Source organism: Artemia sp. Qi Xiang Cuo, chromosome 2 (assembly GCF_049724085.1).
Source record: "Artemia sp. Qi Xiang Cuo chromosome 2, ASM4972408v1, whole genome shotgun sequence".
Classification (NCBI taxonomy): Eukaryota; Metazoa; Arthropoda; class Branchiopoda; order Anostraca; family Artemiidae; genus Artemia; species Artemia sp. Qi Xiang Cuo.
The window spans coordinates 13,321,062-13,335,671 of record NC_142795.1 but is presented as its reverse complement, the minus strand read 5'-3'; the positions used below and the strand labels follow the sequence as shown (position 1 = coordinate 13,335,671).

Sequence of the window (14,610 nt, the reverse complement as noted above, 5' to 3'; positions counted from 1 at the left end):
ATTTGAGTTTTCATACTAACAAACAATACACATATAGCGCGCTGGGTTGGGAATCCTTTATCCCAGGGGCGCGGGTTTGGTTCCAGGCGTGGCCAGTTCTTTGGTTTGGGACGAGGGTTAGTGGCGTGACTCGTAAGCTCAGCCAGAGTCGACCGAGGTCTAATAGGTACCTGGAGAAATCTGAAGAAGGTAAGCAGGAAGGGTGTGCAAAGCAAAGGATGGCTGGCCCCCAACTCCCCATTGCAATTCCTGGCTGAAGGGCCGCGAGACGGAGATCAACACCGGCGGTTTCGACTTTGAGGGTCTAGTGCCGTCATACTTGTTTACTTACCTAATACACATATAGACAGGGATTCCCATCAAGAGCTATTGAAGTCCTGCTACTCAAGCAGACAACAGTATGGAGAGGCAGCAGTGGGAGGACGGCAAGAGCAATGAATGTTACTAGGAGGAGCCAAATGATACAGAACATTTTTTTTTTACTATTAAAACTACAAACAAAATAACATTTGCTAAAACTTTTAAAGCATTCTTCGTTAAATCTCACTAGCTCTTGGAATAGTGACCCTCTGAAGAAATAGATTGGAGAAATAAATAAGGTATAATGCACGAAAATTACACTCATAATGTATACTGGAATCTCAAACCAAAAAAATAAGACTGAAAAATCTAATTTACCTTCGAAGAATGTGGGGGCTGTGATTATTTGTAAAGCAAGTCACGCTTTTAACGATAAAAAGTGCTTCTTTAGAGCATTTTTTATTTTATTTTTATATTTTATTTTTCCTTTTTTCATTTCACTTTTACTATTTTTTAGACCTTTATAATATTTTAAGAACGGAGGACAGCATTTCTTTCAAGGCTGGTACTTGCTTAAGAAATTAATAAAAGTAACGTAGCGATTAAATTGCTTAACAATCATTATTCATCATTAAAAAATAAAATCCATCTGAGTAGAGTTATCAATTAGCTTTTATCAAAATTTTTACAAATACCCTTCAAAAAATGTTGACTCCTTTTAGAGTGATTTAAAATTTAACTTTTGTTCCTATCAAAGGTAGTTTTACATATCTTCGTGCACTGCTTTATAGAGGCCAAGGCGACATATTTTACATGTAGGGAAAATATGCGCTTCTGCATCTAAAATTCAAATAAAAGTAGAATATTTGATAGAAGAATAGATAATAATTATTGTTATTATCTCCTTTTTTTCTTTTTTTTTACAATAATACAAAGAAGAGGGTTTCACACCACACTATTGCAGTATCAAAACGCTTTAATGAATTACTGAGCTTGTGTTATTTCATAAGCATCAAGCTTACTAATATTTATAAACTCCCTTATGCTATAAGGTCCCAGCAGAAGTGATCCCAAGAAAGCCATCTTTAAATTCCTTTAAGAGGAGTCAAAACTTTTATACAACAGATTGCATTTAGGATCCTAACAGCTAAGACAGTAAGCATACAATATATACCAGCTTTCGCTGCCATAGTGGATTATTTTACAAAAAAGACAATGCATACAACTAAATTATATGTCACGCATGCCGCGCTTAATGTATAAAAGCAGCGACCTAGATAATTCTGGACAATATCTTTTAAAAAAATTGCAGATCTACTTGTATTTGAATGTTTCAAAGCGTAAAGACAATGCACAATAAATTGCAACAAAATCAATTCTTGGATTCTCATGTAAACCATTGTAAAAAAAAGAAATGAAAAATAAAAAAAAAACTGCCTAGTGACACGGTTGACGCGATTGAACGATACAAGTGCGTGCGTAGAATTTGTATAAAGCACAGTTCATATAATTATCCAGTGAGCTTATCGCAGATCATTTCTGGTCTTCGTTCTCGGTGCGAACAAAAAGCTCCTCCCACTTCTTCGTGCAGTTATTAATAGCGGGTTTCCACTTGTTTTCGATTGTTTCGCGTCTGACTTGTCTACCCATGAAAAGATCTGACGCCGCTTATGTTTCTACGTTCTCTGGAGCACTCGCACCCCAGTCCGGGTTTTTATAATGGGTGAGATAGGGAATGATCATACTGGATAATTATATGAACTGTGGTATAAAGGTACTTACCATTGTAGTTTGCTTGCATTTAGGGCATTCCAATAAGGCAGGTTTAGGTTTCATCAAAGTGGCTTCTCCTTCTTTCTTTGATTTGTCTTGCATATCACCCTCTTCAGCTAATTCTGTCAAACATTCTTCGCAAAATTCATGAAGACATGACAGAAATCGAGGTGTATTTAGATTTTCACTAAAAACATACACAGTAAGTTCACATACAAGAAAAACAGAAAAAGAATAATAATGAAAAGTAAATCAGATTGTTTAAATTGGAAGGGTGAAAACAAACAACAATACAAACAGAAAAAGAATTCCAATGAATAGGAAATCTGATTGTTTAAATTGGGAGGGTGAAAACAAACAACAATACAAACAGAAAAAGAATTCTAATGAATAGGAAATCTGATTGTTTAAATTGGAAGGGTGAAAACAAACAACAATACAAACAGAAAAAGAATTCTAATGAATAGGAAATCTGATTGTTTAAATTGGAAGAGTGAAAAATTAAAGAACAATACAAAACAGAAAAAGAATTGAAATGAAAAGGAAATCTGATTGTTTAAATTGGAAGAGTGAAAACTTAAACAACAAAACAGAAAAAGAATTCTAATGAATAGGAAATCTGATTGTTTAAATTGGAAGAGTGAAAACTAAAACAACAATACAAAACAGAAAAAGAATCATAATGAAAAGGAAATATGATTGTTTAAATTGGAAGAGGAGAACTTAAACAACAATACAAATCTTAAAAATTAAGATTCAATTCTTAATTAAAAAGACCTCCATATGCAGTTTTTGGTAGCAGCAGGCACTAAATTTAAAAAAAAAGAAACGTGAGTAAAACATCAGCAAATAATGGACTAAAAACAAATGGCATTAGAGTGTTTATGAAGAAGTAGCTTTCCATTGAAGGTGTAGCTTTGAGAATCAACAGATTGTTAATGTTTGTATTTCACTTATTTAACTTATTAATTTTACTTATTTATTTTAAATTTTTAACGCGGCAACACTGGTGATGATGTGGAACTACCCTTGAAACTTCATAATAATAATAAAAAAAAAAACCGAAAAAATTCTTTGAAAATCGCAGATTTCAGATATAGACCTAAGGTAGGTCCTGGTGTTAAAACTTACAAGCCATGCATCTTCCCACGCCTCAATTTTCACCAGGTCAGCCTGAAGCTCCTTGTGGGGTTCACTGGGATCTTCGTCTTATGCGACTGATGTTTTTGTTGTTGTGTCATCCGCAAAATGGTGAGGTTTTTCACAAGGTTGTCCCCTAGGTCATTTATAAACACCAAGAAAAGAGTTGGCCCAAGAATACTTCCTTATGGTAAATGTTACATGTTACACAACACACAGGAAAGGGGGGGGGGAATGTAAATCAAGTTTTGGGTTTTCTCTTCTTATTTGAAACCAGTTTTTCCGCATACAAGGGGAGAAGGAGGGATGGTCTCTCAGTGCTCGGGGTTGTTCAAAAACACAAGGGCATCTTTGTAATTTTGACAAGTCTGTACAAGATTGGCTCAAAATTAGCAACTTCCGAAAGAGAAATAAACTCTAAATGGAATTCCTAGTATTCAGAATGAAAATTTTTAATTGTCTTGGATAATAATCAGTAGAACATTAATGAAAACTTTAGTGAAACAGGATTTGTGCTTATTTTGCCAAATTGTAATACTTGGTTTATTTGCACTGAAGAAAACCTATACAGTGCTAGAAGTGCAGCTATTTAGGATTATACCACATACGACAACAAATGTAACCATGCGAATAGACATTGAAAAGAGGTGAGAAAAGTCAGTCAAAAAGGCAAATCCCTATAGAGGTAAACAAAGACCATGGAACACACACACACACACACACGCACATCATCATTACCACAATATAGGCAAACAAAAAACAACAAGAAACGTCAGTTTGCCCCCCTCCCCTAGTGACTACACCTGGGGAGAGCCGTCCCCTTTTGCCCCCCCCCCAGCTACACCACTGGCCCAACATCAATGAAAGCAGCCAAAAACAAACACATTATACATAGAACAGCCTAGGAGTGAGTATTAATATTAGACAATAGTAAAAATTAATGTTGAGTCTCTAACAAGAAAATATTCAAATTAATGAAAATATAAGTAAACTAAAGATAAAGAGAAAAAAATAGAATAAAACATAAGAATAACTATGCATTCATTGAGACACTATGTCCCTTCGTGGGTTCTAGTAATTTACTAAGGGGATTCATAACTGATATAAACAGAATTGATTTTGAATTCTAAAATACTGCAGAACAATAAACTGATGACAGTCAAGCCCCAGTCAAAGTATGCAAAATTGCAACAAAACAAATGTACTTTGGGGCCAAATATTTCAGGGGAGGAGTGCTTCAACAAGCCATAGAGAAGAAGGAAGGGACATAGTAAGGAACACTTTATAAGAATTATTCAAAATGACTCCCCATGAGATTCAGCTCTAAAAACAGAATTTTTCAGCAAAAAGTGTTGTACAAAGCAATATATTGTCATCTACTGGACCTTTTCAGAGGGGCATTTCAGTCATACAGATGTGCGAATATCAAAACAGAGAGACAATTCTTGGTTATGGTAGAGAGAATAATGCTGCATTTGTTGCACAACGAAAATGCTACAAAAACTTAGTACGTTAAGAAGATGTTAAGCTCTTATAGAGTTGACTCTAAAAGGAGAATAACAATTTAACAGTAAAGAGCAGAGGTTCAATGGAGATAAAGCAGATGAAATGTTGCCTTCAGTGCCAATATGGCATAAGGGGTCTTGAATAGTATAACCTACTTTTTTTAACTACTGAGTTGGCACCATTACTTAAACATAAAACTGTATCACAATCAAGGATAATTGTTGCTGATAAGGTGCGGAAGCTAGGAAAGAGGGGGGGGATAAGAAGGCGCATTTTGTTATTGGTGTTTACAGCATACAGTATATGAAAGCAGTGTGTCCACTGGAAGGGTATATTTTTCAAACGCCAACTTATTACGTCCGGCATGCATGCGGAAACCCATAAGTGGCAGAATTTGAAAAAAAAAAACGATTTAAAAAAAATCCAGAAATTTCGAAAGTAAAAGCAATAATCAGAAATCATATACAATAAAACTAAATGCATCATATATCCCTTGCAGGGCTCTAGCAACTAAAGAATTGGGTAACAACTTTTTCTACATGGTTTAACTTCCCATAAAAATGACTACAGTCAATCTAAATGAAAGGAGGGGGTAGGTATAAATTTTCCTGCTTACTTGCAAATTCCACAAATACGTTCTAACTCCGTTTCGTCTTCTAAAGCATCAAACTTCACTTCAGATCCAGAATACAGTTCTAAGAGATCTCCCAAGTCGCTTTCATTGATTGAAGAAGTCATTCTTCACTGGTATGGGAACTAACTGACAAGAATGTCATTAAACAGCACTATTTTCTAAATTTAGGTAGAAATGAGGTAGTTGATACTTGAGCACCTGAAAAATTATAGATGTTAATAACATGAAATATCATTTTTTAGTTCTTTGTGGGTTTGTCTGGATAAGCTCAAGAAAAATAAAGAAAACGATCAGAAAGTTTCTGAAATAATTTCAAAAACCAAATTTTGTCAATTAGGTTTCTGACTGTAAGTTTTCAGAAAGTATTCAGAAATCACAGAAAATCTTTTAGTCCAAACATTAATATTTTGCTCAGGTAGTGCTTTCAACCAATACTACCTGGGAGAGATACTCTCTCTTTGTACAGATATCCTGCCAATGATTTTGTTTCTTTCAAGATTTTTTTTTTCTCTTTTTTATTCTTTCATTTATATTTCAATTTGAAGAATATGTTAAAATACACTTAGAAAGCAGTTGCTCTGATTTACTTGATTTTTCTTCTTTGTCTCTTTGGTCTTTGGTATGACTCAAAATCAATTGTTGCTTTTTTGATACTAACAAAATATTATGTACACTTGGGTTAAGCCAGGTTTAGCTAGCTGGGCCCCAGCACTCAGCAGTCTGTATATGGATTCAGGATCCAGTCATCACTGTTCCTTGTTTTCCAATCATAGATTTCATTATCCGTTTTTGTTCATCTTTACCTCTGAAACTTTTTTCTATGCCTTATGCTTTAGCATTTGATAATTTTGGAGACCACACTGCCTTTCCATGACAATAAAATAAAAGTTCAAACTAGGAACAAAATCCTTTTTAATAGACAGTTTATAGAAATTCACAAAAAAATACCAGATATTTTGGTCATATATACAGTGACTGTCATCAGTAGTAAAACTGCTTTACTTTTACTACTGATGATGGTCACTGTATATGTGACCGAAATATCTGGTATTTTTTGTGAATTTCTATACACTGTCTATTAAAAAGGATTTTATCCCTATTTTGAATTTTATTTTATTGCTTTAGCAGTTTAGATTCATACGTCATCTCATTTACTTTCTTAGGGCATTATAGATAACAAACATATTTTTCCTAGTTTCCAAACACAGACCACTGTTCAAAATTTTGTTTACAATTCAATGTGATTCTTGCTGATGTTTTTTTTATGCCTTTCTCTTTAGCTGTTGTGATTCTCACTTTCACTAGTTTTTTAATCACATTTATTTGTGCTTCAATTTCATCAATCAACCCCTTAAACATTTTAAATGACCTTAAATTAGAATTAGTACCTTTGTAAAATTACGTTTTTTTTTATTAGACCTTTAACTTTTGCCTTGGCTTTTTTTTGGCATTATGAAAAACATAATACCAAATCTTTGTTGTTGTTTTTTTTTAAACAGAAATATAAAGAAGCCTTAAAAACAATTATTGTAAAGACATATGTGAAAACCCAGTTCCACCTAAAAGTCATAAATGGTAGTTGCAACTTGCATGTGGGCCAGCTTTTCTAATAAATTTTCATGTAAGTTCTCACTGTACACAACTGTAAGGAATATTTTGCTAAGTAGAAAGCATGTTTAAATCCAGATTTATACAAACAAGATTCTGGAACTATTATTGCAATATTATCCAAATTGAAACAATGCAATCTCTTCTGTAACGAGATTTTATTTTGGAAACCAGAAAACAATAAAAATCTTGTCAGGTTGCTGTATTCATCTGAAGTTTTTTCTAAGCCATTGTAGTAATATGTGATGTTGCTTTGCTTGCTTTTGTTTATTTGCTTGCTCCACTTTTGCTTATGTGTTTTATTAATAGGTGCCTGGGTTTAATGAAGAATAATCTCAAAATCATTACATGGAGTCAGAAGTGGGATTGCCAGTCAGCCTTACAAATTAATCAGCCACTCAGCAACCATAGATGAGAAGAGAAGACAGCCTTTACCATTGATGTCAAACAACCAACCATCAACTGGAATGCCCCATGCCTGGCAAATGAAAGGAAGAGATTTGAGAAACATGTCAATCTAATGTTTGATGGACCACTCTCAGGAAAGACAGGAAAAACAATGTTTGCATACCTCCTAATCTGGACAGGTGACAAGGGACATGAAATTTTTTAAATATTCACATTCATGGATCAAGAAAAGAACAAAACATATGGTGGAACAGTCCAACAGTAGAGATGAGACATTCATCACTCAGAACCTAAATGACAAAACTAGTTTGATTCAAATCAGAAACTGGGACTCAGGCAAATATACTTCCTGTTAAGTACTTTGACACCATAAAGCTACCACAACCCAGACAGAGGAACATGTCAAGTCACAGGCAGCTACCAGTTCCAAGTAGCATTGAAGCTACAGATCTATTTAGTCAAAACTGATTTTGTTCCTATTCTAGGGTTCAGATAAAGTGTTGATCTGAATCTAGTCAAACTGGTCATGAATGTAAGCAAACCTAAAGAAACAAATATCAACAACACTATTTAACAATTCAAAGATATATTTGAAGGAATCAGAAAACTTAGGGGGGAATGCCACACACCTTAAAGAAGGCACCATCCTGAAAATTCGTCCAGCCAGAAACCAGTTGAGAATCTACTACTACTCCAATTGCTACTTCTATTCCAACTACTTGTAAGGCTAAGAGCATTAAAATAAAAATTTCAGGAATTATGTTAGTATACAAGTTATCAAAAGGGCACATCAGCAATGCCATAGCAACAGCTAACTATATCAAGTTGAAACTTGCACAACTTGATGAGGGGATATTCAACTGAACAAAAGACAAAGTTAATACTACTACTGTTGCTAGTACTAGTGCTATTGCTATTAATACTACTACTAGCACTAATACTACTACTGAGATTACCATTAGAACTATGCCTAAGGTTATGAAGGTAAAAATTTTCAGGGAATACTGAGGGGGGATGGTGAACTGAATCACAACATGCTGTCTGTAGGCAGGTTGTCAAAAGGGCATATCAGCAGTATCTTCAGAACAGTTTGGTATGTGAAATTGAAACTTACAGGACTTGCTGTGGAGGATGTTGAACTATCCAAAAGACAATATTTGCATCCTAATGCTACTGCTTCTACTCATACTACTACTGCTACAAAAGCTAAGTCTACTACTATTAATCCTGGTACTACTACTACTGCTACTAAAGCTATGGGTATTAAGGCAAAAAATGGGGTGTACTGAAAGAGTATTGAACTAAATCGAAATAACAATGTACATGCAGATTGTCAAGAAGGTGCATCAGCAATGCTTCTGGAGTGGTTTTTGGTATTAAGTTGAAACTTTCAGCATGTGTTGAAGGGGAGGTTGACTAAAACCAAAGGTTCATTCATACTGCTATTGCCACTACCCAAGCTATGGGTGTTAAGGTGAAGCTTTCTAGGAGCATTTAGGTGGATGTTGAACTAAATTAAAACAAACTATCATCATGCTGATTGTCAAAAGGATGAAACAGCAACATGTTTCAAGACATTAAAACATGTCTTGAGAACAGATTACATTATCAAGTTGGACCTTTCAGGGTAATTTGTGGTGGAATTAGTACTTGCCAGAAGACGCTATGTGTATAATATTAATACTCCTACTATGATTGCTACAATTAATGATGCTAAGAGTATTAGGGTTGAAACTTATTGAGGGAGTTTCAGTTAAACAAAAAAAATATATATGCATTTAGGTTTTCAAAAGGGCATGTAAGCAATATCATAGGCAGTGCAGTGCTATCACAGATAGAACTATGATAGAAACTTTTAAAAGAGCTAATTCAACTGAAAACTGAAAGATCTAGTGCCTTCTTTAAGAGTCAAAAGTGATTGAAGGGCAAGCAACCTTCCTCCCAAGACCATTAATTTTTCACACCTACCCAATGAAAATTTTGAGACAGCCCTTTTGTTCAGCATATTTGAACGGTCCAGTAATTATGTTCCCAGGGATATTGGGTAGGTTAACCCCCCCCCCACTTGTACAATTTGCCCATTATGCTTTAAAACTAAATCAAAAGGCAGTGTGTTTATGCTGGTCACCAACAAGTAATCTCAGCAATATCCCAAGAACAACTGACAGCATCAAGTTGAAACTTTCAGGGCTACTACTATCACTTCATCTGTTCATACAATTTAACTCAATCAAAAGAGTGTAAGTGTATCCAGGTTGTCAAAGAAGATAAGGTTCTTGGGGAACGGCAATCAGTTTAATTTTTCAGGTCAACTTGAGGAGGTATAAAACAAAATTAAACAATGTTATTTGTGTCTAGATTTTCAAAAGGGAGTATATTGTTAGAAATTTTTTCCTGAACACACAAACAGCAAGCCAAACTATGGATTCTTATAGAAAAAAAATTTCAAAGATTTAAAATATTATTTTCATTTTTATGAAAAAGATTATGTCAATAATAATAAACAGAAATAATCTTCCAAGTGAAAAATACCTCAAATAAACATCAATACATAAATGAAACCCCAAACACAGAAATTACAATAAATGACCAAGTCAAACTCAAAATGAGCAGAAATTAACATGAGTAAGATTCATGCCCCTTGTGCCTTTTAAAGACCAGAACATGATTATGACTAGGGCCCAACTGATATATCAGCCAGCCAACATTATTGGGCTGATAAGGGGGTCAGTGTCATTATCAGATATCAGAAAAAAATAGATATTAGCCAATTTTTTTATACAACTTATCCAGAAGATGGCACCCAATTTCCTCAGGTAATTTTTGCTTGTCTATTCATTGGGGGCAGAGCCATCAGCTAGGTCTAACCATGCTGGAGAGAGTAGCAGAGATGAGTCAAATGAAGTCAAAGTATGTTTGTTGTCAATACACACCTGATGCAGCAATGTTTGAAATGTAGGGTGAGTTCAAGAACACACCAGCCCTTTCTATTTAATGAATGTTCACTTGCATGGGTGAAAGATCCATGGTTAAATTGATTAAAACCATGATATCTAGTCAGGGGTGTTGCTTGGAAATTTAGCTTATGTGTCTGCAGTTGTTGGCATCCTCAATGATTTTGTTCAAACATTCTTTAGATCTCTCCTCCAAACTTCAAACCCTAGCTGCACTCCTGTATCCAGTATGGCTAGATAAGAACTTTATTGGGTTTAATTGTTTTTCTAAATCTTTTCTAAAGAAATCTGTTTTGCACTATTTGGAATCCACAGAAAATTATTGAGACTGTTATTTGGTGTGCAATAGACCACAGAGAAAATATGTGAATATGAATATGGCAGAGAGTGCAGGCTTTAAACTTTATGTAAGTTATTTTTCTCTAGAGGAACTTATTAGCAAATTATATTAGTATCATATTGCTGTGGTATCAATACATCAGCATCAGTATTAGACCCCAAAAATCCATATTGGTTGGGCCCTAAAAATGATCCATTAGAAGACTGAGAGAGAAAGACAACAACAATCTTTACTACATTTGCAAAGAGGATAGAACAGCATGGAATTGGTTGATTTTATTTTGAGTCAGTTGAGTTTCCTTGATTATACTAGGAAAAAGCAAAACATAATAATGTACTCAATGCATATTTTGATACTGATTCTAAATATACTAAGCACTACACTTGAAAATACGCCTTATCCTCTCCCAAATTGGTTAAGATATAGACTTAAGTTTATAAAGGTTGCTAATTTTGTATTATTTAATAAATATATGCAAGATTCCATAACTGACATAGGGACAAGGTAAGCATTACTTAATTCCTTTGAGTATGTTCTTCCAACTATACTAATCAATTCACTCACAAATGCACTTTTCTCCCCATCTCATGGTCCCATATATAGCCCTAATCATTTACTTCTTATATTAAATGAATACAGGTCTTCTGTATTCATATCTTCTAGATCCTATATTAATCTGGTTGGTCCTAGCTTACAATTATTCCCACCTCAGAATGAAACCCTTTTGAATTCTAATAACAACTTTAAACAATTTACTTATATCATTCCTCAGAGCACTTTGCTTTACTTTACACCCACCACCTAATATACCAAGATTTAAACCAATTATATACTCTCTATGCATTTTTCTGTTTCTTGAATTCATTGATGTAACTGCTAGAAGAAAAAGTGATGCCAAGAAAAATGCACTGAAAATATACAATTTGGGTTACATATTTGCACATTAGGGAGGGGGGAGGGGGAGGAGAAGTTAAAGTAAAGTGAAGCACTTTCAGGAAGGATATAAGTATTTTGAAATTTGTTGAAGTTGTTTCCAAAATTTTATAGTTAAGTGTTTTTAGAAATAATGTTAGCATTTTAGAAGTTTTTAAAGTTCTTTTTTAAGTGTTATAGGCTTTCCTTCTAATGAGTAGTAACTGTAAACTAGGACCAACAAGTTATCTTCTCAGTTCATAATTTGTCTCTGTTTGATCTAGTGTATATTTTACCATAATATTATTTTAGATGGTTTTAAAGGGTATAATAATCAAAGGAAACAACCCTATTTCAAGAAGGACAAAACAAAACTAGAAGGAGTACAGCAAAGAGCAACCAACATGGTTGAATGAGCAAACAAATGCTATACAAAGAGTGTCTACATTACTTGAAGCTTCCTACTCTTGCATACTGGAGGAAACATGGCAACATTTTTATGGGCCACAAAACTATTTCCAAAAATGTTCTCCCTGGTCTCCTTGTCCCCCCCTGGAATCTTCTGTGACTAGAGGGCATTCCAAGAAAATCTTCAAAAAATGCTCCATAATCCACAAAAGGAGCCATTTCTTCAGCCAACAAGTAACAAACTTGTGGAATCAACTCTCTGAATTTACAGTGGCTGCTGATTCAACAGGTGCATTCAAGCAAAATCTTGACAAAGAATGGCTACAACAAAAGTTCCTGTAGCCTATAACAGGAGGCTGTTGAGTCCTTAGCCCAAATGCAGCAAATAATCTACAGAAGTCATAATGGAGCATTACAAGGATGAAAAATCCTTTTATTTGCTCCAAGCTGTAATTTAAGGTAACATGATAACCTGGTTAATATTTATCCTGTATATTATCAAGTGAGAATATGAAACCATCAGGGGGGGGGGGATTAAAATTCATTTCTGACAAAAATGATTATACTTGTAGCCTAATGAGCATAAAAAAGGCATTGAGTGGTATGTTTACTTTATTTGCGAGTCAATAATATGAACTGCTAAAAACTTACCCATAGCTATATTGGTGACAATAAGCAGGCCTAGACCCTATGGCCTAAGTGGGATCAGGCATATCAAGTGGCAGGTTTATGTTTAGGCTAGCCTATATTCTATCTAAGCTATCATATTAATTGAAGATGAAAAGTATTTACTAGGGAGCCAAATGGATTTTTTTTGTTCAGTAAAATTCTACTTTAGTTACTTTTACCTATCTTGGAAAGGGGTTAGGTTCGGAAAATGAAACTTTCAGGGATGGGTCTACAGGCTAAAATAGGCCTATGTCCTGGGAAGGTATTTTGAAGTACTTATCTCCTCTCTTTCTCTCTCTAGAGGGTCCTGAAATTTACCTACATGACAGGTCTATATCTATTGAAATTTTAGCAAAACAACATTTTAACTTAATTTTCAGTTAGGCTATATGATTCTTTTTCTCTGGCTTTAGTTCTGAAAATGCAATTCTGTTATTTGAGTAGTATTTTAAGCCATTTCAATGTTAATTTTCAAAATTTAGGAAATGTATTTGCATATCTTTAAAACTCTATAAATCAGGATTGAGCAAAGTTGTGAAGCTGAAAACAATTTTGTTGGACTTCATTTTAAGCAGAAGATCTATTTTAGAAGGTTTCATTTTTCATTTTTATAACAAACAGATTTTTAAAGGTCATCAAAGGTCAAGACCCTTTACAGGGAGAAGTGGAGACAGGTGCTTCAAAATGCCTTCCCAAGAAATACTTTAGTCTGTAGACCCATCCTTGAAAGTTTCATTTTCCTAACCTAACTCCTTTCCAAGATAGCCAAAAGTAGAATTTTACCTTCTGTTCCTGTGCAGGCTTAATTTCTTGCCTTAACTTATATAACATTAAGTATTGGCCTTAGTGTTCTGCTCATCTAGCCTATCTGGGGTCTAGCAACAGTTACAAGATTTTGCCAAATGCCTCTCTCACCTAGTTTTACACTCTTCAACTTATGTATGTAATTTGCACACATCAATTATGAAAAAAGGTAAGTCTTAACATACAAAACACAGATTAGGCTAATAGACAATTCAAAGCCAAAGCAAGAAATTCTACAATCAAAACAAAGGATGAAGGCTTTTGCTTACAATAAATAATTTTTACTTCTCCATATAAGAACCACTAACGAACAAGCTGAGAAATTCACATATTCCATAGGAATTGACGGATTAACATCATAAATTTTCTTGGGTTCAAAGAAATGAAGTAGAGCTAGCTTTGATCTTCTTTTCTTGTCGAATAAGGACCGAAAGCCATGCTTAGGTTTGGTTCAGACTTTTTTGTCATTTCCTTGCATCAAGGATGAATCCAAATTGCAACCATAAGGGTCGCCGCGTACACTTTCAAAAGAACTACTTTTACCCATTAAAATTTACCAATCCTAGCGCATGAACTGAAATACCATTTTCTTTTATTTCAGTTTTAGGTTCAATCTGTCAAACCAAAAGTATTGGTTAAAATTGCAATTCGCTACATTCCAACAAAATTAACCTAAAACGAATAAGACGAAGTTCTTTTCCATACCAAGTGAGGATGAAAAGTTTTTAGCTACTTTTTCTAAGAACAACACTCTGGTTATCCTTATAGTTTGCAACTTTTTTCATTATGAAATGCTTTTAAGGAACAAAATTACCTAAAACTTGAAAAAAGAACACAAAATCTTTGGGACGATAATAATACAATCAGAGCCGATCCTAGCGCTTGTGGCACCAGGGGCAAAATTAATTATTGCGCCCCTCCGGAATCAAATATAAACAAAAATCCGAATCAAATTGGGAAATTTCCCAGTCGCCCCCCCCCTCCCTTAAGAACGGCTTTTGGTACAACAACATGGTATTTCAGATCCGTGGCTAAACCTTTTGCCCTTTTTGCTTCCTAATTCACGCTCTTCGGTAGCAAATTCTTTACCAGCGTATTTAGACCCGAAAATAGGCTTATATATATACTTTCTCGTAGAAAAACTACCTTCAGGA

At 34.5% G+C, this 14,610-nt stretch overlaps 1 protein-coding gene across 1 annotated transcript in view; it reads right to left on the bottom strand.

Annotated features, from left to right (window-relative positions):
* The window catches only part of mei-P26 (E3 ubiquitin-protein ligase meiotic P26), a 104,864-nt gene extending 91,000 nt beyond the window's left edge, over positions 1-13,864 (bottom strand). The window contains exons 1-3 of the mRNA XM_089099162.1: positions 13,726-13,864; positions 5,336-5,551; positions 2,083-2,260 (exon numbers count right to left, since the gene is read on the bottom strand). Of these exons, the coding sequence (XP_088955288.1) occupies positions 2,083-2,260; positions 5,336-5,457 (300 nt within the window). The 5' untranslated portion in view covers positions 5,458-5,551; positions 13,726-13,864. The remainder of the gene's footprint in view (positions 1-2,082; positions 2,261-5,335; positions 5,552-13,725) is intronic.
* Between the last annotated feature and the right edge of the window lie 746 nt (positions 13,865-14,610).